This window comes from Spizellomyces punctatus (assembly GCF_000182565.1).
Source record: "Spizellomyces punctatus DAOM BR117 chromosome Unknown supercont1.10, whole genome shotgun sequence".
Taxonomy (NCBI): Eukaryota; Fungi; Chytridiomycota; class Chytridiomycetes; order Spizellomycetales; family Spizellomycetaceae; genus Spizellomyces; species Spizellomyces punctatus.
This window is the reverse complement of record NW_015971546.1, coordinates 626,962-648,396: the sequence shown is the minus strand read 5'-3', so window position 1 is coordinate 648,396 and position 21,435 is coordinate 626,962. Positions and strand designations below refer to the sequence as shown.

The window sequence follows — 21,435 nt, the reverse complement described above, 5'->3', positions numbered from 1 at the left end:
ACGCGGTTCACAAGATCCAGGACCTGGTCCTCGGTGTCACATGTTAGTCGCTGAGTCAGCGAGATCTCCGAACGATAAAGGTCGTTGAGTTGCCCAGTTCCAAGGACGGCGTGCTGGTCGCCATGTCAAAGACATCTTTCCATTAGACGGTCCCGAGGAGATAAATTGGCCGAATCATCATCCTCTTCCTCTTTAAGTCTGTCTGCAAAGGGGGTAGCGGCCCCTCCCGATGTCGTGTATAAACTTTCAAAGAAAATTGCTCAGTTGACGAAAGTTATATACTATCTGAATACCAAAAATGAAGATCATACAACGGAGATTCAAAGTCTTGCTGAAGCATACGAAGATGAAATACAAGAGGTGTACACGGAACCTATATAGATCTTCCGAAGAGTTTCTAATGATTTTTGTCAGGTTGTTGAGGACGGGCAGAGTAGAATTCAAGTTTTGCAATCTAAAGTAGAAGATGGTGAATTAAAACTCAGAGCACATGAGGAAGTGATTCAGGTGGATCAATTAGTCTACAGGCGAATCCCCAGCTGCTTGCTGTGATGCTGATTTCCATTGGATAGTCCTATCTAGAAACGATCTCCACGCATGAGGCGGGTTTAGACACCCTTAGACAAAGGGTAGCGGAACTAGAAGATTCTCTTAACGAAGCTGAAAGGTTTGGAAACTATTATCTATGTTGCCGGGTGCCGCCTGCGAAACTGACGAGCCGAAAGAGAAAAGATAGAGACAGCGCGCACGCATGAAGAGCAGTTGCAAGAGATGGAAAAAACTGTAAAGCTGCGCTGCAAAGAAGAGGAAGAAGCATCGGGGTTACGGTCCAATTATGAGTCCATGCTGCAAGAGCAGTCCGATAAACACGAGAAAGAACTGGAAGAGGTCAAACGGCAAAGTCTTGTCGATGTAAGTTCTTACCTTGAGTTCTTGCTGTAAATACTACACGACCGCCAACATCCCCTACAGCTGGAGGCACTCAGAGCCGAGTACACAAAGAAACTTCAAGCGGTGAACGATGACAGACAGAAACTTGATGATAGCCTCAAAGATGCCGTCTCAACAGTCAAAAGTCGAGTGGGTACACATGACAATAGTCACAGTACCAACATCATACTCAATATGAAACAAAATAAAAGCATCAAGATGAAATCAAGTTCCAGCAGCAAGAAATTAAGCAATTGCGGCAAGCTTTGGATGATCAAGTCAAAGACAGTACAGCTCAGATTAAAACACTGGAAACAAGGCTCACAGCGGCATATGAGCAGGTATTGACTGAGTGAAAGCCGATAGCTGATACGATGAATGTATCAATTAATCATCTTGGGATATCAGGAGCATGAACGGCTTCTAGAAAGTCAGGCAGCCCTTAAGGAAACGAAGCAGACCCTGCAACAGTATGTATTGACTATTTCTGGGTTGGAGACATTGCTACGTCGTATGACGTTTATTTTGTGGTGCCAAAGGAAAGGCGATCAGGCTTTGGAGCTTGAAGGTGAATTAAATCAGACCACAATAAAACTGCGCGATTCGAAAATCAAGCTCGAAGACTACAGCAATCGTATAAGTAGTTTGGAAAAGGTGAATGCGGGAGGTGCTTGTGCGGGAAGGACGAGGCACTTTATACTTTTCATTATAGGATATTGCAACAATGGTGACGAAGCTCAATATTGCTGGTGCGGCTTCGATGTCTCTCCACGCTGTATATGTCAACAGGTTGATGGTCGTATTGACGTTGTCATGTCTGCAGATGAACGTACGCGGAATCTGGAAATGCTGTCAAACGCAAAAGAGAAGCAACTCGCAGATTTGTCGGTTGCTTTGACGCAGGAGGCCGATGAAAAGGCAAGCATAAAGTCAGATCTGGATGCTCTTACCGCTCAACATCAAACGACGCTAGCGTGAGTACGAGAACGCATCTTGACTCAGTTCGTCAAATTCACTTAAATTTATAAATAGAACGTTAAATAAACTACAAGAAGAGATGAAACTATATGATGCAGAGAAGATGGAGAATGAAAGGAAATTCCTTGCGCAAGGTTGCCTTAGGGTCAGCTGGTTCGCTCATTAACTGACAGCGAGTGTTAAATGCCAACCTTTCCGTCTCCCCTTCGTGCACAGCCAAAGCGTACGAAGAATTGGAGCAGCAAATGCAAGCCGAGCGTTTAAAACACGAAGAGGTACATTCGTGTTTCCGGAGGTCATTATCGATTTTGTTTCCAGAGGTTCTCAAGCTATACGCCGGCTTTCCAGCTTTTGGCAACGTCCCTAACACTCCAAAAAAGTGAATTACAAGCTGCGTTTACTGCGGAAATGTCTGAGCAGCTGTTGGAAGCGCAGAGAAAGCACGATGAGGCTCTTCAAAAGAAAGTTCAAGTACGGTAGTGCTCGGCAATTTGGATGCGTCCTTCTCTGAGTCTCATATTTCACACCCCGCAGGAAATCGTTGACTTACAGCAGCAATTTGCGGATCATCGGGAAGCATCCGAACGACAGATGGAGCAGCTGCAGCGGGCTGCCAAAGACACAGAGGAGGCTTTGAAGGTGTGTTCGCATGTCTTTTATAGTGTCGCAACATTTATAAGGCGGTTAAATTCACCAAATGACCTCGGAACGCAGGAACTCCTGAAAACCAAGGAGAAGGAAATGGCAGATCTAGCACACCATCTGGAAGACGTCACTTCCACTCTGGAAGACAGAATGATGGAGATTTCAAAGCACCTTATCACAATTCAGGTTTGTTGCGAGGATGGAACAGGGAGGAAAACTATCTCGCCGAGCACCCTATTCATCATACGCAATAGCATCAAAGCGAGACCATCCGAGGACTCGAGGTTGACAAAGCTGATCTTTTCCAAAAGATGGTGCATATCGATGAACAAATCCGGACCGAAATGAGAGATAATTTCGAAAAGGAGAAGTTGGATCTAGCGGACGCATGGTTCGGGCTCGATGGAAAGGATAAGGGCTACCTGGTTACATAGTGATTGACCTTCTCCAGGGATTTGGAAGCAAAACTCGAAAATCAAAGACTACGAGATTCGCTAAATCAAGGACATGCACAGGACTTGCAGGTGAGAATGGATTCAAATCATGTATTGCCGACCTGCATGTATCTTATTCTGTATGCAGGCGGCCATGGCACAAAAGGAAAAAGACCATGAAGAGCAGGTTCAGGCTATTCGACTTACCCAGCAGAAGGAAATTGCCAAGATGCAAAGAATGGTGTCCAATGCAGAAGGAACAGCCGCCAATCTTGAGAAAGAAAAAGCTCTGCTACAAAAGCAGATTCAAGACATGGGAAGGGTAATGTTACATATTGCTTGCGGAATAATAGACACTATACTGATCGCATATTGGCTGTTGTTTTTTAGAAATATAGGGAAGAACTAATCCTCCTGGCCGAAAAGCATGACAATGCGCTACAGGAGGCGCGAAGAGCATGGGAGATAGAAGTGCAGAGTCGGGAAACGCAGCTAAAAGTGGCCTCTACGATTGCCCTAGCACAACTGGAAAAGAAACTGCAGACAGAAAGAGAAGAGGCGGATGTTGCACATAAGCGCCAGCTGGATGACTTGCGAGCTTTTCACACCATGTCCAATATGGCTGCGAAAAAGGTGACATTAGTGCCGAGATATTCCATGCTTGTGCCAAACAATTGACTGTCAGTAACAGGAAGCAGAAGCGCTTCGGCTGGTGGAGGCAAATAATCTCAAGATGGAGTTTGAGCAGGAGATGTTGGCATTAAGACAGCGGTTGTTGGAAGATCGGAATGCGAAAGTCGCCGAAATACAGCAAGCCCACGCCGCTGAGCTCCAGAACCTTGAGAAACAACATAGTAGCGAGATTAACTCCAAGGAAGACGCCATCAAAAGCCTACATGAAGAGGTGATCTCCTTGAAGGTATATGATCCCAAATGAGCTCACGGGGGTGACTGAACTCGCTGACATTACCCACCGCTAGTCGATCGGGGAAGCCCTGCGGACGAAAGTTACTGAGCAGTTAAATGTGATTGAGCAGCTGCGAGAGGACGTTGACGCTAGAGTTGCGGAGATTGAGGACCTTAGGTAACCTGCATACATTCCGCAGCCTGCAAACTGCCAAGCTCATCGTCTGCCGCAATGTTAGGGAAGAGTCAGAGTCAAAATTGGCTGCCCTTCGCGAAGATCTGCTGGATCAGCAAAAGCAAGAGATCAGCCGTAACAATGAACAACACATTGAGGAAGTCCAACAAATGCTTAGAGAGTTTGAGCACGCACAGACGTATCTCAAAAAGCAGATTGCCACCCAGAAGAATCAGTAGGTTCAAGTCATATTAGGCTTTATGTACAGAGACCAATCCCACCGACAGGTTGCACGAAGCTGATATCAAGTACATAAACCGCGAACCCCGCGAGGTAGACGTGCAGAGGATAGCGCAGCTTGAAGAGGACTTGCGTCAAGCAAAACAAATAATCGAAGCGTTAATGGTACGAGCCTTGTCTCTCCATAAAGGCGGCTGTAGCAGAGGCTCAATTCAGCTGATATAGGAGGAGCTCCAGTATTACAAGTTGGAACTCAATAACCGGGAAGCCAACTTCAACAAGATCTTCAACAAGGCGCCCGTGGTAGGAGTCATTCAGCCAATAGGTCTTTCAACCAGAGTAAGTATGAAAGTGCCGTACAAAGTCGATGGCGCAGTCGCTCAACTTGTTTTTGATAGCAGAATAAGTCAAATTCGCGATCGTACCCGTCGTTGAATTCGTCCCGGCTGCCCCCGCTGCCAACGCCACAACCAGCACCGCCGGCATAGCATATTCTGCCCAGCCCTATTTATCGCAATCTACCGAGAAATACGGTGATCGCATTCTGTAACTAGTACCGAGTAGAAGCTTAATGTAAAAAGTTTTTATGTGCTTGTGTCATGCGTTTGATTAAGCTGTTCGCTCTTCCCTGTTTCACCGACGTACCCCCGGGCGATACCTCTTCGCCCATCAACAGCTACTGTTACATCAGTGTTCCCCACATCTGGCACCAGACCCCTGAAGGTCCTCCTCTCGTTCAAGTACTGCGCCGCAGCGCTTTGTGTCGAAAGCTTAGTTAGGCCTGTTTCAGCATTGCGCAAGGTGAGCTGTCCTGGAGCATCTTCGACGGATCTGGAGCTTCGTGTCGGCACGTTTGAAGTCGATAGATATCGCGTAGCTTGCTTGTAACCACCGGTAACCAGTGAAAAGTAAGGTTCCTCATCGCTTGATGCTTCGTCATCAGCGCCATTGTCGAAATCATCTGCGCCAGACTGCAAGCGAGACGCCAAAACTGTCAGGTCAGTCTCGTAATCCCCCGTCCACTCTTTTCCTCTTACGAGGGCCAGCTCAAGCTCAAACGGTGTCACAATGGGCCGCAGGAAGTCGCGAGAGTCAAGAAGAGAATTTTCTGGACAAGCAACCAAGACAAAACAGTCGATTTCAAGGAAGTTGCCTAATTTTGCTGGATTGGGCTTTCCTACGGCCAGTACATATGGCTTCTTCCCAGATGCGATGATCAGGCGCTTTATATGGTTTATGACTGACAAATAAGACGCTGTTTGGTGGCCCATAGACGACAGTTAGCACCTGTCTTTGGGGGTGCGAAACTGAAATATAGCCCTCAATGCGTCATCCGAACTTACCAACTCCCAAAGTGCCGACAACAATGCCGATCACATTAGCGTCTTTAGCACTTTGCACCATGTAGTATCGCCTCATCAATAATTTATTTTGCGCTCCGGTCTCCTCCCGGTGAACTCCCGTGTCGGGGTCATAAGAGAATACCTAAGAAGTAACGTTTTGAAAATGCTTCCAGTCTGAAGGAATTGCCTTGAATACCTTATTTCGACTATTTGTAAGGATGATATTGGTCAAAGTTAGACTCTCGCCACCGATATAGAATATAGAATAGTCAGCCAGCGTGCGATGTGGTGGGATGGTAAAACGACGACCACACGCGCTCTGTCGACATGTACTCTCGTCGGTCTCCGTGACTTCACTTGGGGTCGAGGCGAGAGGCGAGCGACGCAGATCTTCCTTACAACATCTCATGCTCTTATCACAACACTCGCTCGAAGTCGGTGAGGGTGTGCGCTGTTCGTCCAGCTCGGTGGCCTGTAGCTTGGGCGGAACAAAAAGTTCCGTTTCGACTTCCGTCTGAAGTACATCGGTGTACCCGTGCGAATGTAAAAGTTCCATCAAGGAAACTGGAAAAGAACACACCGGATTAGAACCTCCCGAGCATCTGCATTTGAGCAAATAGCACATACTTATCACATGATGATACATAACATCATACATCAGCAAAACCGGTTGATTCCGTTGTGCAGAGAAATGGTGATCAAACGCCCGAGCGCAATCATGAACGTCAATGGGTGCTTTCCCGAAAACGTACAACACAGGCAAACGTGACGTTCTGTAAAACAGCTCTTTTAGCGTGCCTGTATGATAGCTAATCGAAAATCATGGATGAGACTTACGGGCTCAAACAAGCCCTCCCGTAATGAACAACCAGATCTGCGTTGCCGTGCTCTGCAGCGATTTCATCGACGCAACAACTATTTCATAAACGCAGGCTTAGGATCATACTCTCAAATCCACGCAAATAAGCATTGAGACGTACCTTCCAAAGGTGGTATCTGCCAGTATGAAAATCTCCTTCCCCGTGCGTTCCTTTAGTGCCGTAGACACCTCTGCAGAGTCAGGAAGAAGCTCGTCAGGGAACTGCAAAGCGATCTTTCGAGCGAAAATAAGATGATGCAACTAGTTAATATTTTGCACGAAGACGGAAAAAGCGATCCTGACAAGAAAAATGCAGTATATGCTAACCTTGGAATAGCCTCGTTCTATTATAACCTGGCTGGTGCGCTCGATCTCGTAGTCCCCACCCAGGACACCTGTCGACCTTTGCCGAGCTGTCCCGGTGTCCATCTTTCTTTCAATCACAGTTCTGCCGTCGTCGGCAAAACTAGTGGGCCCATTGAGAACGGACGTCATGATGCTTTCTGGTTTCGCAACGAGGTCAAGTTGGAGATCTGGAGGTTTGCAGGAAGGATGGTAGATTTCCATGGCAACAAGCGAAGCTGACTGTGCTGCAGAGATTGGTTGAACTTGCTTTGGACATTTGAACTCTTCAATGTCCTCAACTCCACGGAATAAAAAAGGCCGTAAATCAACGGGCGCAAGAACGCCGGGATCTTTGTCGCCATCACCCTATCCACGTTTTGCGCCCGGTAGTCCTTCCTCACCTACCCCCCTTGCTGTTCAGTCACCAGCGCCAACTGAACTCCAAACGGCCTTCGCTGTCAGTCCTTCGCCCCCACCGTCCTCTGCGAATGCCCGGCCTCATCACCTTCGTGTTCTTGTGAATGTTGCGGATGCTGCAGAGCATGGATGGAGGGCTGGCGAAGAGGTGTGGGTGGAGCAGTGGCGGGAATCCAAAGTAATGTCGGGCATGTCCTGCGCAAAGGTTTGTTAAAACAGGAGATATGCCATGTCAATTACAGCGGAACCTATTAGAATTGGTGTTGGTCCGAGGACTTACCTTTGTGACGTAGGCAATAGGCATTGTCTGGCCATCGATGACTGTTCCTCGTCAAAGTAGGTAGACTAGGTAGAACTTTCAGCTACGGATAATGCCAGTTGTTGAATATGAAAATTCCTTGTCCATTTTCTGAATCAGCTATTCAGTTGGGAGCTGTCTTAAGGCAAAGCGCAAATCTTGAGCTGGAAGCGAAAGCGAGACTAACGGTGGTCGCTGCACCGGTAGCTGAAGCACACAGAATATCTCTCCGGCCATCTGCAACTACGAGCTTTCCTATTGATGATATGCTTTCAATATATGCAAAAGAGATGCTTGGTAGGACGGTCATGACAGATAGACTCTGGCCTACACGTATCGCCGCTCCATTGCTAAAATGTGACAATTCCGATCACCCATAGTTGACCTCAAATACGTTGTACAAGGAAATAACGTCGAATTCCATTACTATGGCAAACTGCGGCAATTCACAATAGAAAGTGTTAGACTTGAAGGGGACAATGGCCAACATGTCTCGTCAGTACCTTGCCGGATTTCGCGAAGAACCCAGGTGTCAATACTCCCGTTTCAACAGGTATTTAATACTTGGCTTTCCTCCACATTGCATACTTGACTGTGTTGTGAACTGGCTTCGGGTTACTTAGGCAGACCCAGTAGAGGACTTACGACCCAATATTTCATATGATTCAATTGGCGGACTAGCCGAGCAGATGAAAATCGTGCGTGAAATGGTGGAAGTGCCGCTGCAAAATCCAGCGCGCTTCACACAATTTGGATTGCGGCCTCCTCGGGGTGTATTGCTGTATGGCCCTCCAGGCACAGGCAAGACGTTAATTGCTCGCGCTGTGGCTGCGGAAACGAGAGCGCATGTAATTACTGTGAACGGCCCGGAGGTCATCAGCAAATACTTTGGAGAGACAGAGGCTAGGGTATATGTCAATCGTCCATTCCATGTCAGACAAAGATATTCAGATTAGATATTCAGCTCCGGGACATTTTCGATGAAGCAGCACAGAAGGCGCCTTGCATAATCTTCATTGACGAGATCGATGCCTTGTGTCCGAAACGTGATTCCTCGGCCAGTGAACTCGAAAAGCGCATTGTCGCCACATTGCTAACGTTGATGGATGGAGCGGATGTAGCGAAATTAGCCAATCCAAGTCGCGTCGTGGTAATGGGAGCAACAAATAGACCAAACTCTATTGATGAAGCCTTGCGAAGACCTGGCAGGTTCGACCGAGAAATTGAAATCGGTACCGTCCGTAAATCAAATCTTCATTGTCGTCGCAGATGTAACGGTCGTTATACGATCCATTAGGTATACCTAGTGCCGAGGCCCGGCTGGAAATTTTGACAACCCTCCTTCGGCGCGTGCCCCACACCTTAACTGACAGCGAAATATCCCAAATTGCTGCCTCTACGCATGGATATGTCGGTGCCGATCTCGCTGCTGTTTGCCGAGAAGCGGGGTTGAAAACCATTCATCGAGTCACGTCGGACATGTTGGGTTTACCATCTCACGTATCAGATACAGGTAGTGTCCCAGATCCTAAATGCACCGGCAGACCTTGCCACTGACACCACTTAGAAGAGCTGTGTATCAATGCCGACGATGTTGCGGCTGCAATGAACGAAATTCGGCCCAGCGCCATGCGGGAGGTGGGTGCAGGCATGGAGGGATGTGTCGAGCTAGTCTTAATGCGTGCCACCTAGATCATGCTTGAAGTGCCCAAAGTTCTTTGGTCGGATATTGGAGGCCAGGAAGAGGTAAAACAGAAGTTAAAAGAAGCAGTCGAATGGCCTTTGAAGGTAAGCATCAAACACCCGATATGCATGAGAATCGATCTTACGGAACAACCAATGGTTTAGCATCCGGAAGCATTTTTGCGATTCAACATTCGCCCACCCAAAGGCATCTTGCTGTACGGCCCACCAGGTTGCAGTAAAACTCTTATGGCAAAGGCATTGGCTACCGAAGCGGGATTGAACTTTATCGCCGTCAAGGGCCCAGAGGTACGTTCCCTTGCGTAGTGAGTCGTGGACTTCAAGTATTTGACAGGATGCCAGCTCTTTAGCAAATGGGTCGGAGAGTCGGAAAGGGCAGTACGAGAAGTATTCCATAAAGCGAGGACGGCATCTCCTTCTATTGTCTTCTTCGTACGTGTGGATAGAGACCTGAGCGTCATGCAATACTTTTCTGACATGCCAAATGTCCCCCAAAGGACGAGATCGACGCGTTGGCGGTTCGGCGAGGAGGTGAAGAAGCATCTGTTGCTGATCGGGTACTGTCACAACTGCTCTCGGAGATGGACGGAATTGAGCCCTTGGTGAATGTAACAGTAGTGGCAGCAACTAACCGGCCCGATATCATTGTAAGTTTTGTTCATCGAAGTCGTGATCCACCGCACAGGTTTCCCACGTTTGCTGTCTCATAGGATAGCGCATTGTTACGACCTGGTCGAATCGACCGAATATTATACGTATCTCCGCCGGACTACCGCTCACGAAAAGAGATATTTAGAATACAAATACGTCGGGTGGCATGTGGAATCGACGTCGATGCCGATAAGTTGGCGAAAATGGTATGTCAACCCATAAAAGTGTTCCCAACAATGGCTCATTCTATCGCATTGAAAAGACGGAAGGATACTCTGGCGCCGAATGTGTCGCAATATGTCAAGAAGCAGCGATGGGTGCCATGGAAGAAAATGTGGAAGCGTCCGAGGTCAGACCATGATGTGCTGACATTGATAAGAGGGGCCGTACTGATCTTTATGACACTTTGTGGTCATCAGGTGCACTTCCGACATTTCGAAAAAGCCATCCGCAGCGTCACTCCCCGTATTACTGACGAGATGATTCAGTTTTATGATCGCTTCCGGATGCAATCCGGGTTAAGAAGTGTATAGTATTTACAATATCGACAATTTATGGTCAGGGAATAATATGTGCGTTCTACGCTTGTCCAGCCTCGATTTTTGATTGGAGGCTGTCGTGCCTTGTCATCTGCTTTTTCCTTAACTTATTCCGAAAAGACCGATTTCTGCTAAACAACGCAGTCAACGGGGTCCGGTCGTTGTCATCTTCTCGTAGCACTTCCGCATCCCCCAAAAGGGCTGTGCGAAACTGCGCATGCGTTTGCAATTTGGAGTCTGCTACACCTTTAGATGCCCGTTCCACAAAGTCCGACAAACGATAATCGCTAGGAGACACGAAACTTATAGCTGGTGTATCCAAGTCAGTAACATGAGACATGGAAGAACAAAACACTCCCGTGGGCTACAGTACCTTGTCCTGCTTTGCCGGCTCTGGCCGTCCGTCCTATTCTATGCAAGTACGTAGCCGCGTCTCGAGCGAAATCCAGCTGAACTACTGTGGAAACGTCCACGAAGTCCAGACCTCGTGCCACAAGATCGGTGGAGACGAGTATCTTGAACACAGGTTGAGCGTTGTGGTTGTTTTTAACAACATGGTTAAGCACAGTGGTGCCACGTTCATCTCTATGCACGTCCCCGTGAACGAGATTCACCTCGAATGCCATGGAAGGCACACCAAGTCCACTCTCAGCTATGATAGCATCTTGCGTAGCACTTAAGGCGGCAAAAACTTGCTCTGCCCGCTTGGTTGAGTTACAGAAAACAAGCCATTTATCGCTCGTAACGACATTTGCTTCCGCTTTCTTTCTCATCGCATCTACAAGAATGGCCATCAGTGCATTACATTTGGTCTGCGTCTCCTGATCATCGCTCAACGTTTGGTCATCAGCATCAACCAAACGAATAAACCGCTCCTTCAACCCTGCGGGCGGCATATGCAAGGCAGTTGTGCCCACTGTAATCACGTCCTGAAATGTACGTTGAATGAGAGCTCGCGGAGTTTTTGCTTTCGCTGCTCTGATCGGTGGCAGAGTTGCTGCTGCAAATATGAACTGGAGCTTCCGGATAGGGGTTACGGAAGATGTCTCAAGTGTTTCCCTTTTCCTGCTAATTGATGCCATCTGCGCAATGAACTTCCACCCAGTCGGGTCGGCCACTGTCCAGTCGGCCTCGTCCACCACTATCGCGTCAGTTCTATACAGGAGCTCTTTGATAGAACGAGGGCTGGAAAATTGGCGGGCAATTGCTGCTGGTGTGGATACAGCAACATCCGGGTATCTGATTTGCGTGAGCGGGACCGATGGGGGTGGCGGGAGTAAGGTTGCTGTCACATTCAGACCCTTTGTAATGGATTGCAAGACGCGGAGCATTTGGACGCACAATTCGCGCGTGGGAACTAGAAGCAACAAACGAGGTGAGAAAGGTGCACAACCCGATTTTGGACGGGAAGGAGACAAGTCCGCATGTTGGAGAAGGTGAGTGAGCAGCGGCAGTAAATATGCTAGACAGCCATAAGAGGAGATTTCAGCATAAAGCGTGCCTGGTGTTATTCTTTTTGCACGGGACTGAAATTACCCAGAGTTTTCCCCGATCCGGTTTCTGCGGTGACAATAACATTCTTTTGCGCCAATATTGGACCAACTGCCTACAGCGATTTTCAGGACTTTGTTTCGTTTTGAGAGCGACTGCTGAGACGAACCTTAATTTGGATTTGAGTAGGATTCGAGATGCCTTCCCGAGCCAGATTAGCAGCGAGCTCAGGACTTATACCCAGTCGCTCAAAGGGGCCCAGGTGAACATCTTCCTTTGATGCTCCGGTTACAGTCGTCGCATTTGTCACTAATGGTAGCAGACTTTCATATCCACTCGCTGTTGAGATTGCAGCTATCCGCCGGTTCGGTAGTGGGATGCTGCCAACTGCACGGCAATATGCAGCGTTTCCTCTGATTTGCACAGAAAACAGACGACAAACATGTATTTCACTTTGTCTAAAAGCTCCTCGTCCCATGCGAGAGAGCATAATGTGCAGAAGGTCTGAGATGAACAATCGCTGCTGATGTGATGACTTTGCCATGGCAACAACGATGACATAGTGTGGAGGTTGATGAGGAATCCAAGGATTTTATTTAGACAACGATCAGGAAAACGATGCTGTCTGCAACGCTATCTGCTCGTCTAGGCACTCTTGCTGGCCGCAGGGCTCAAACATGTCTTGTTCGTATCGCTCAGTGTACTGCCCCTCGACTCCTCTCGACCAACGCTCTAAGACCCGCCCCAGTTCGCGGCAATGCATTCCCCGTCGCACACCGCAACAAACAACAGAGTAAGCATTCTGTCAATTGACATGTCCGCTCAGAAAATGGAGCCTGATGATATATTCGTTTCCTTAAATTAGAGAGAACCATGTTCATACAGACAGAGTCAACACCAAATGCCGGATCGTTAAAGTTCAAACCCGGCGTCCCTGTTCTTCAAAACGCGACTGCCGAGTTCGTCTCGGCTCGTGATTCCTTGGCATCTCCTCTAGCAGCTGCACTGTTTCGGATAGACGGCGTCCAATCAGTCTTTTTTGGACCGGACTTTATCACGATAACCAAAGACCCAGACGCCAACTGGCAGCTAATGAGGCCAGAGATTTATGGAAGCATCATGGACTTTTATGCATCAGGACAACCAATTATGCGAGAAGACGGGGGGAATGGATTATTACGAGGAGATACAGAAATTCTCCCTGAAGATTCCGAGACCGTTGCGATGATTAAGGAACTTTTGGACACCAGAATCAGGCCCACAATTCAGGATGATGGTGGAGATATTGAATACAAGGGATTTGAAAATGGTATTGTGAAGCTGAAGCTCCAGGGAAGCTGCAGAACTTGTGATTCTTCTGTAGTCACTTTGAAGAACGGAATCGAAAACATGTTGATGGTGAGATCACATCGTTATAATGTATTCTTTCATATCAATTTAACAAATGCCTTCGTGTAGCATTATATTCCAGAGGTACAGGGTGTTGAACAGGTACTGGACGAACACGAGGCCGTTGCCCAAGAGGAATTCAAAAAGTTTGAACGATCGCTTGAACAACATCAATTGGGGGGAAGCTGATGGGCTCTATGAATCTACACTGCATACAATGTATCTTTTATAACTGTGACAACTCGAATCCATTGCATTTTACCATTGTCGTCGTTGCTTTGATATTTTTGGAACGTTTTTTGGGAGCTGGTCGGGGCATTCAAAAGAGTGCAAGGGCGATTTGAGCCGCGCCACCGCATCAGCAAAGCCCCGACCGCCGTTTGGCAACTTGGCTCCTGATCGCATTTTCATGCTAAAATACATTACACATGACCGTCGAACCAAATACTGTAGCCTGTGAGCCGCCTCTTCCTCCTCTCCCTCGTGACAAAAGAAAGGTTCTCCTGGTCTTCATTCATGGGTTCCTCGGCTCTGAGGAATCATTCTTTGGGTTCCCGGAGCATCTCGTTGTGGCTTTGGAAAAACGCCACGGCTTTCCCACAGGGAAGATTGAGACTAAAATGTTCCCTCGGTACGATACAAGAGGACACAATGGACAATCGGTGCGGAAACTCATGAAGTGGTTGGAGATTTATGCCACAACCGTCCGGTACGAGTGTGTGATTCTCATGGCGCACTCCATGGGTGGCTTGTTGGCTGCCGACGCTTATCAGTGGATGTATGCACTGCATAAAGAGAAAGTGGAGGAGCGATTGGAGCGAGCCGATGCGCAAGCCAAGGTGGACGGTGCTACAACCAATGTTTCTCCGACCACTGCGACCGGCACTGCGGGCGTGTCGAGTTGGTTTGGAAGATGGGGTCGAGGTAATAAGAAAGAGGATGTGACAGTAGTAAACCTCCCACCGACTACAGCAGAAACGGCTACTCCTTTGGACACATCACCAGAGTCTTTCGAACAAGATGGCTTCGAAGGGACGGATGAACATTCTCCGGATTCTGGCATACGATTTTTGGTCAACATCCGTGGAATAATAACATTTGATTCACCTTTCTATGGACTACACACCAACGTCATAACCCAAGCTGGAACAAACAAGGCCTATGCCATCATGACCGAAGGGATTTTTAATGCAAAAGCCTACATTCCAGCCGCTATGGAAACGGTTACTGCATACGCACCAAAAACGATCGAGGTGCCTACAGGATTACCCATGGTTCGTACTCTGCCGGTGCGTACAGCTTGGGTAATCGACGCAGCTAAGAAAGCTGTTGGCCGGTCGGACCCACCGGCGCCACCACCGCCGTCTACTTCAGAAATTGCAGCTTTGATAGAAATGGCGGATCAGGATGTGAAAGGGGTATCTGAATCTACACCAACGTCAACACCAACACAACCACCTTCACCTGAACCTACACCGACAACCACAGAATCTGCAGAAGCGAAAGAACCCGCCACGAACATATCGACCGAAGCAGCCCCCACGAAAACAACCTCAAGCATGCCCGGATGGGCTCGCTATGCATTAGGTGGCGCGGCTGTTGCAGCTGCAGCTTACACCACCGTTAGTGTGGCACCACTGGCAGCTGCTTATATTCCGGCGAGCATGATAGCTACCAGTCTTGCAAGCCATTATGTTATATCTGGCGCTGAGCAGATCCGAGACCATTTACATTTCCTATATCCGTTGGTTAATTCCCATCGGGATATGCATCAACGTGTAGAAATGATGCGAAGGGAGATGGAACTTCGTAAGAGGCTGACATTTAAGGGATTTTATGTAGAGGTGATTGATCATACAGCTACTGGTAATATGATGAGTTATATGCTAATGTCTTTCGATACTCGGTAGCTTCCGCCTTTGACAACAGCAGCTGTCCCTGCTTCAGCAACTGGTACGGCGCCTACGACTACACCAACTCCAACCACCACAGCACCTTCTGCAGGCCCTACTTCTGCATCTGGTGTGCCTACCAGCGCACGAACATCAGCCCCGTCTGCCTCCCCTACTAACAATCGCCACTTTTGTAACCTGCCGCCTCCGGAAACAGCGCACCTGTTCGAGCCTGTGGGACACCCTTGTCTCAATGAGATTGACGCCCACATGGGTCTGTTTTCATCCGAATATGAGACATACGCCGCGCTAATAGTCAAGGCCGCGGATGCCGTTAAAGCTGTATTAGAAAAGGAAACTGGTAGAAGGGGCGATGGGGTACTTGAAAGTTGACATTGACATAGGCACGTCCACGAAGTATTTAGTATAGTATATGCCCGATTATTGTTTTATAGTATATTTCATTCATATCTTAATGGCAGACACTCGACACCTTCTTGATGTACATTAGACTTTTCCAAATTTTGGAGTCCAATTTTGCCAACTATCTGACTACCATTCAGCTTTCTGACGGTCCTTGTAAAACCCTCCATTCTGCACCTCTCCATGATGCAATATATCATCAACATCAGCAAGCGCCAACCAAACCGGTGTCTGGGCACCTTCTTCCGGACTCTTAGGGGCATTCGGTCCTGCCATATCGGTCCTTACCCAGCCTGGACAGCAAGCTGCCACTAAAACATTCCGATCTTTCACATCTGGCAGCCTGGCCAATGCGCGGGTGAAGGCAGTAACGCCTACTTTGGACACTCCATAAGCTTGCTTTGGCCATCCCTTCTTCGAGTATGTACCCTCACTAACATCCTTGATAAATTGTTCCATCAGATCATCCAGATCTTCCAAACGTACGTCGTCTCGCGCAAACTTTGCCTGTAAATCTTCCGACAAGATCCTAGGTTTACCAGCCGAGGAGCTCACATTAATAATACGCCCATTTTTCGGTACCAAGGGAAGAAATGCCAGGGTGACATTCTTTGTCCCTGTGTAATTGGTATCCACCGTTTGTCGAGCTACGTTATCATCGAACGCATCGCCCTTGAAGGCGATAGCGGCATTGTTGATGAGGACATCCACATGACCGGCAGTTTCATGAATTTTTTTAGCGGCAGTGTTGATGCTCTCTGGCGACGATATGTCCAACTGCAAGAACTGAACCTGGATGTTGCTACCGTGTAACTGCCCCTGCGTTTCTGCGACAGCTTGTCGGCCCAGGTCATCCGACCTCGCTGTCAGGTAAATGGACAGAGGGGTATTCCCGCGGTACTGCCTAGCGAGTTCAGAAACTATCGCCTTCCCGATACCCTTATTTCCCCCGGTCACGACTGCTACAAACTTTGACGCTGTCATCGTTGGCTGAAAGCGACGAGTTTACGGAGCGAGTTGGACGACGGCATCAAACGTCATTTCTGGTTGGCAAAGTCACGGCGCCTCCTGCGCGTTTCGCTATGGCTTGGATGGAAACTCGTCGTCCTTTGACAAGTGCAAAGGAACAAGCACTGTTGAAAAGGCGAAGGAGCCCTGATTGGGGGGCTACTCTCCATTCAAACTGGTCCTTTTGGCTTTCCGTTTACGACGACAAAGCATCGATGTCATCACTTAGCATGGTGACATTGCTGCCAAAGGTCGTTCAGTAGGCCAGAGAGGAACGTCCGACTACGGCAAGTCACTGATTCCTCAGATTATGCTGCCAATCAACAATTGCGAGATGCAGGAAACTACCGCATCACGAGTATCAAACCAAGAGAACTTGGTGTGCAAAAGCGTTGAAATCTAACGATAGTGCAAAAAACATGAAGTGTTTGGTATCGGACAGATAATTCCGAACAGGATTACACGCATTTCAATGTAATCCACTGGTCTGATACTAGCCGAGTTTTACTTGATATGGAGCCTAGTCTGGAAATAGCACGTCATGGTGAGGTTCATGAAGTATGATCTTCATCAGAAGTAGAAGACTCGCAGAGAGATGCGATCGCACGTTCATTCAACTTGGCGCCGCTAAGGATATTGTGGAGGCAACAGGAATTTCCTCTTGACGACATCTCAGGTATGGCGGGCGTGTTGCCGATAAATATTGGATCTTTGCTTGGAATGCACGGCAATTCATTAAGAAACAGCAGCTTTTACGGGCTTGATAACAAGCTCTTCAGCTACTGCTGTGCGTGTTCTTTCTACAGTCCGAGAACGGTCTGGTTCGATATGTACTTCCCGCCTTGCTAATGATGTACGAATTTGCGGGGGAAGACCGGCCGGTAGATTTTTTGACATTCTTAAATGGGATATCAATGGGAATACATGTGCCATAGCTGGATCTTTGAAGTTGCAGCTGACCTGCCCTGAAGGGCTAAGAGGATGCATTCTCCAAATACTACAGAGCTCTCTGTTGGACGCGAGTTGGTGGAAGGAAATACCTGACCAGCAGGCAGAGCAAACATTTCCCGGTTGCTCGGGAGTCATGTTTCAAAACCATGGTTCCACCATTGTTCTCGATGAATGCCATCATTTAACGAGGGCACCAAGGCGTTTCTCTCAATGGCGTTTGGCCCCTTATTAAAGTTGCTGTTCACTTCAGCGGTCGAAGAGATATGAGCAGAGATGATAAACTGACCAAGGGATCTTACGCCGCTCTGGGCTGGGAAAGGATAACTGACATTGATCAGAAGCGTCAGGGCAGGAAAGGAATTATTTCATTGAGATATGGTCGGGCAGGTGTTTGTGCCTAATCTCAAGTACGCGCTACGGCGGGAATGCGGGAACCGTCCCAAGTTCCGACTTTGCAAAAGATTCCCTGTGCTCCGCACCTTTCTCAAAGATGCACTGACTTGATGACAGCTGACAATATCGAGCACCGTCGGTCCATCTTTTACCTTTGGAGTATAATCGCGACTTGACAAGTTGTTATGGAAGGGAAGATTGACGGCGCAAGACTGGAACCAGCATACGTCCGAGCACTCATGATCTAGTGGCCCAGAATCGACTGCCATCACATTACTTCAAAGACCCATCAGCACTTCAAAGCACTGAATGGGTGACTGAAACGGTAAGAGAAAAACGTAAGCTTTCTTACCAGTGTCATAGAACTACGATGATGAAACTAATCACCGCCATAGGCCATTCTTCACAGGAATAGAGGGTTACGCACGCGCTCGAATCAGTGCTCCGGACTGAAGTGCTCCTTCCTCACCTTTGATATACTTAAAACCTGATACCTCTGCTTTTCCTTCTCATTGGATAAGAAGCAGGATCAAAAGGAATTTGATGCCTATTTACTGGTTAGTTTTACTCATTGTTCAAAGTAGTATCTCAAAATAAGTCAATACAACCTCCGTTCTACCAACCTGGGGCTGAAAGCATCGGGCTTGGATTAAGTAAGCGATCTGCTGCGCCACGCCAATAACATAAGCAAGCGGAACTTTTCGCTTTCGAGCAAGAGGAAGGCAGCTCCATCGTCCTCAATATTTTTACTACCACCCAACGCTCGATCAAATGGAAAATACCAATATGCTACTACGACCGCCGAGTCGAGCGGGCTCCGACGCTTCCGATACTACAATTAGTCTCTCGGACTCTTCTTGGTCGTCTTCAGAGTTCGGCCCTCCTACTATCTTGCGACGAACACTAACTGGGATGAGGCCTCTGGTGTTTGGTGGAGAGATGTCGTTTGAGATGGTTCCGGACCCCGACGAACGTGACTACAATAGCGACGATGATAAAGGGCCTGTTGTGATCGACAGTTCGGCACGCGAAGGCATGCTCGAGCAGATTCCTGTTACTGAGGAACAGTGGAATGAGTTCGTCACGGCTACCAATAGGCCCATGTATGGTGACGACGAAGAGGAAATGTACGCGGGATGGGACTTGGAGGATTCACAAGACTATGATCCCAATGGTTCAGCCGTCCAGTCCATGCTCCGCTATGCACATAGCATGGCCGTCATGTCCAGCATGTACCAGTTCGATAACAGTAACCCTGTTCAATCCGGACACCACACTCGTTATGGGAACCAAGTCAGGCGTAGGCGCAGGCCAGATATTCGTGTTGTCACCACGCATAGCGCCACTAACTGGCCACAATCCCCGACAATGGCTACCTCACCGTGTTCGTCTGTTTCCTCAGCCATGACATGTTTGCCCAGCCCAACCGAGAGTACTTCGTACGTCCCTTGGGTGTCCTCGCTTCCCACTCCGCTCGATCAGTTTCTTGGATATATTAATTCACACGCTCAGGCATCAGCGTTTGCCACTTGCTTCCAAACCAGATTATCCCACCTATACGATCGTGCGTTGGACGCCAATGGTACCTTTATTGGCACCATGGCCATGAAAGAGGACATGGTGGCATTGGAGGGAGCGATAGACTTATTGAGAAGGTTGGCTCCTGTGGGAAGATAGTATTTTAAGTGGATAGATATTACATAGAAGTTACACGTAGCAAATGTACATAATATTGTATTTAATGTAGGTTTAGAGGAGGGGGCTTTTTAAGCAATGATCTCGAAAGCCAAAGAAAGAAAAGATGAAAAATAGACCGCCGACAACCTTAATTTCAAAGCAGTGCTTTGGGATTTTTCAGCAACGTTTGCCATACACTTAAAAACTTCTTTGCCGTCTTTTCAGATACCGCTCTTGCATCCACCGTCAAGTCCACGGAAAGTGTGTAATTCACCATAGGCTCACACTCGCCATCTAAGTATCCTGTATAAAAACTGCTGAGCCCTGGCTGTGCCAAGACGTCGATCTCGTCGCGGACCCTCGATCGTATAGAGGGCGATTGTTCATTGGGATGCCATTTGACAGATGCTTGTGGAGTTCGAGATACAAAATTGCCGGCGAGGTAGTCCAACACGTCGCTACTTTTTGAGGTTATTGTCGAGTCTTGAATGCGATGTACTTTGCGTATTGGGGAGATATTGAAGAGGGCTGTCTGACGAGAGGTCAGAGAAGGTTCTATTTCGGTGAAAGGAGATAAGACAGCATCATATATGCTTTTATAGACGAATAGTGGTTTAGTTGACCGGATTTCCACAAATCTTAGAGGTTCTTGCGTACCTGAATAGTCCCCGAGTGCTGTCCGCTGTGTTGCCTTCATCCTACCACGAGCAATTACGATTACTCAGCCACTACTTGTGTGCAATCGTGGCAAATCAGCGCATAAACTCACCTTGAAAAGCTTGCCGAGTTTAACACCTCCTATCTCATTTGGGTCTCGCAGCACCATTCGTGAGATTCCAAAAGCGGACAGACGATTTATTAGAATTTGAACTGGCTCGACTGGTTCCGCAGCTTGTGTCTGCTCGTTCCATCGTGTGTTAACTGTCAGGACCGATTGAAAGCCACATGCCTCACGTAAGACTCGAGGTCAAAATCGTATAACGACGTAAATGCATTGTTGAATACCTTCCGGGACAGTCTGTAGTGCTAAATATAATGCTCGGGTTAGAAGGTCGCTAATGGATATTTTAGAATTTCGCGCATCTGAGATGGAAGAATTTAGCTATGCTCTGTATATAGAGATAGGAGCTTATCGCGACATACCGTTGAAGTTCTTGACGAACGTCACCAGCTCGTTGACGACCACATCCGTCCCGTAGTACGACGGTGGTATCAAAGAAGCATCCTCCGCAAGCGCGCCTCCTTGAGACGTTTGTGTGTGCCCCGCATTGACTGCTTGGTCCAAAACACTTGGATCTGACAGAAAACGAAGCACATCCCCTTTCAAGAGTCTATTCCTCGGCCCTTGAAAGCGTTCAATGTTAACCAACGTCGCGAGCTACAGCCGGTTGGTGCAAGGTACAAGTAACCTACCGGTTCGCGGCAAACGACGAACCGTGTCAATGTCGATATGGTTGCTATCAATTAGAAAGGCGACAGCAGGCGAGAAAACTTCCCTACCCGCAACCGTTGATGCCGCACGCGCTGTTTGAAAAGGATAAGGACCATGACATCCGCAATGCCGCAGAAACGGTAGCAGCACTCACCAGAATGTAATACGCGGGGCTTGTAACTTTCTAACAGAAAACGACGGACAGTGCGTACGGTGGTGGCCATGATTCCTTTGTCAAATTCCAGCGGATTGAAAGAAGGGAACTACAAAAGCACATCGATTACGTGCTTGCAATATCTGATGTCACTGGATCCA

General features: G+C 48.0%; 9 protein-coding genes across 9 annotated transcripts; 5 read left to right on the top strand and 4 right to left on the bottom strand.

The window, feature by feature from the left end:
• Window positions 1-40: 40 nt before the first annotated feature.
• On the top strand, window positions 41-4,796 carry SPPG_05930 (uncharacterized protein; the record flags this gene model as incomplete). The annotated part of the gene is made up of 26 exons (XM_016754138.1): window positions 41-54; window positions 132-360; window positions 415-507; window positions 573-667; window positions 726-912; window positions 973-1,080; window positions 1,143-1,271; window positions 1,339-1,400; window positions 1,470-1,584; window positions 1,643-1,679; window positions 1,754-1,904; window positions 1,963-2,042; window positions 2,125-2,183; window positions 2,257-2,379; window positions 2,443-2,547; window positions 2,623-2,739; window positions 2,808-2,944; window positions 3,005-3,077; window positions 3,136-3,309; window positions 3,378-3,620; window positions 3,679-3,906; window positions 3,968-4,071; window positions 4,133-4,303; window positions 4,356-4,473; window positions 4,534-4,647; window positions 4,707-4,796. 26 exons carry the CDS (start codon window positions 41-43, stop codon window positions 4,794-4,796), a joined length of 3,156 nt encoding a protein of 1,051 aa, XP_016607014.1.
• SPPG_05929 (diphthamide biosynthesis protein 2) lies at window positions 4,267-7,025 on the bottom strand. Its single transcript, XM_016754137.1, has 7 exons — window positions 6,838-7,025; window positions 6,632-6,744; window positions 6,489-6,566; window positions 6,279-6,424; window positions 5,848-6,215; window positions 5,652-5,793; window positions 4,267-5,563 (listed from the first exon to the last, which is right to left on the bottom strand). The coding sequence occupies exons 1-7, from the start codon at window positions 7,003-7,005 to the stop codon at window positions 4,893-4,895; spliced, it is 1,686 nt and encodes a 561-aa protein (XP_016607013.1). The 5' UTR covers window positions 7,006-7,025; the 3' UTR covers window positions 4,267-4,892.
• Window positions 7,026-7,137: 112 nt separating this feature from the next.
• On the top strand, window positions 7,138-10,524 carry SPPG_05928 (AAA family ATPase, CDC48 subfamily). Its single transcript, XM_016754136.1, has 15 exons — window positions 7,138-7,477; window positions 7,566-7,608; window positions 7,691-7,867; window positions 7,951-8,123; window positions 8,194-8,478; window positions 8,535-8,802; window positions 8,868-9,083; window positions 9,138-9,208; window positions 9,263-9,358; window positions 9,419-9,562; window positions 9,617-9,706; window positions 9,772-9,921; window positions 9,985-10,131; window positions 10,188-10,274; window positions 10,345-10,524. Exons 1-15 carry the CDS (start codon window positions 7,145-7,147, stop codon window positions 10,456-10,458), a joined length of 2,394 nt encoding a protein of 797 aa, XP_016607012.1. The 5' UTR covers window positions 7,138-7,144; the 3' UTR covers window positions 10,459-10,524.
• Window positions 10,084-12,499, bottom strand: SPPG_05927 (uncharacterized protein; the record flags this gene model as incomplete). The annotated part of the gene is made up of 4 exons (XM_016754135.1): window positions 10,084-10,773; window positions 10,838-11,926; window positions 12,001-12,070; window positions 12,125-12,499. The coding sequence occupies 4 exons, from the start codon at window positions 12,497-12,499 to the stop codon at window positions 10,505-10,507; spliced, it is 1,803 nt and encodes a 600-aa protein (XP_016607011.1). The 3' UTR covers window positions 10,084-10,504.
• A 44-nt stretch (window positions 12,500-12,543) lies between these two features.
• SPPG_05926 (uncharacterized protein) lies at window positions 12,544-13,608 on the top strand. Its single transcript, XM_016754134.1, has 3 exons — window positions 12,544-12,748; window positions 12,821-13,353; window positions 13,414-13,608. Exons 1-3 carry the CDS (start codon window positions 12,574-12,576, stop codon window positions 13,531-13,533), a joined length of 828 nt encoding a protein of 275 aa, XP_016607010.1. The 5' UTR covers window positions 12,544-12,573; the 3' UTR covers window positions 13,534-13,608.
• Window positions 13,609-13,744: 136 nt separating this feature from the next.
• Window positions 13,745-15,778, top strand: SPPG_05925 (uncharacterized protein). The gene is made up of 2 exons (XM_016754133.1): window positions 13,745-15,188; window positions 15,255-15,778. The coding sequence occupies exons 1-2, from the start codon at window positions 13,773-13,775 to the stop codon at window positions 15,627-15,629; spliced, it is 1,791 nt and encodes a 596-aa protein (XP_016607009.1). The 5' UTR covers window positions 13,745-13,772; the 3' UTR covers window positions 15,630-15,778.
• On the bottom strand, window positions 15,626-16,669 carry SPPG_05924 (uncharacterized protein). Its single transcript, XM_016754132.1, has one exon. The coding sequence runs from the start codon at window positions 16,641-16,643 to the stop codon at window positions 15,789-15,791; it is 855 nt and encodes a 284-aa protein (XP_016607008.1). The 5' UTR covers window positions 16,644-16,669; the 3' UTR covers window positions 15,626-15,788.
• A 2,072-nt stretch (window positions 16,670-18,741) lies between these two features.
• On the top strand, window positions 18,742-19,856 carry SPPG_05923 (uncharacterized protein). Its single transcript, XM_016754131.1, has one exon. The coding sequence runs from the start codon at window positions 18,783-18,785 to the stop codon at window positions 19,686-19,688; it is 906 nt and encodes a 301-aa protein (XP_016607007.1). The 5' UTR covers window positions 18,742-18,782; the 3' UTR covers window positions 19,689-19,856.
• SPPG_05922 (uncharacterized protein) lies at window positions 19,672-21,382 on the bottom strand. The gene is made up of 7 exons (XM_016754130.1): window positions 21,275-21,382; window positions 21,102-21,212; window positions 20,832-21,032; window positions 20,694-20,771; window positions 20,458-20,609; window positions 20,346-20,386; window positions 19,672-20,281 (listed from the first exon to the last, which is right to left on the bottom strand). Exons 1-7 carry the CDS (start codon window positions 21,342-21,344, stop codon window positions 19,843-19,845), a joined length of 1,092 nt encoding a protein of 363 aa, XP_016607006.1. The 5' UTR covers window positions 21,345-21,382; the 3' UTR covers window positions 19,672-19,842.
• Window positions 21,383-21,435: the final 53 nt, after the last annotated feature.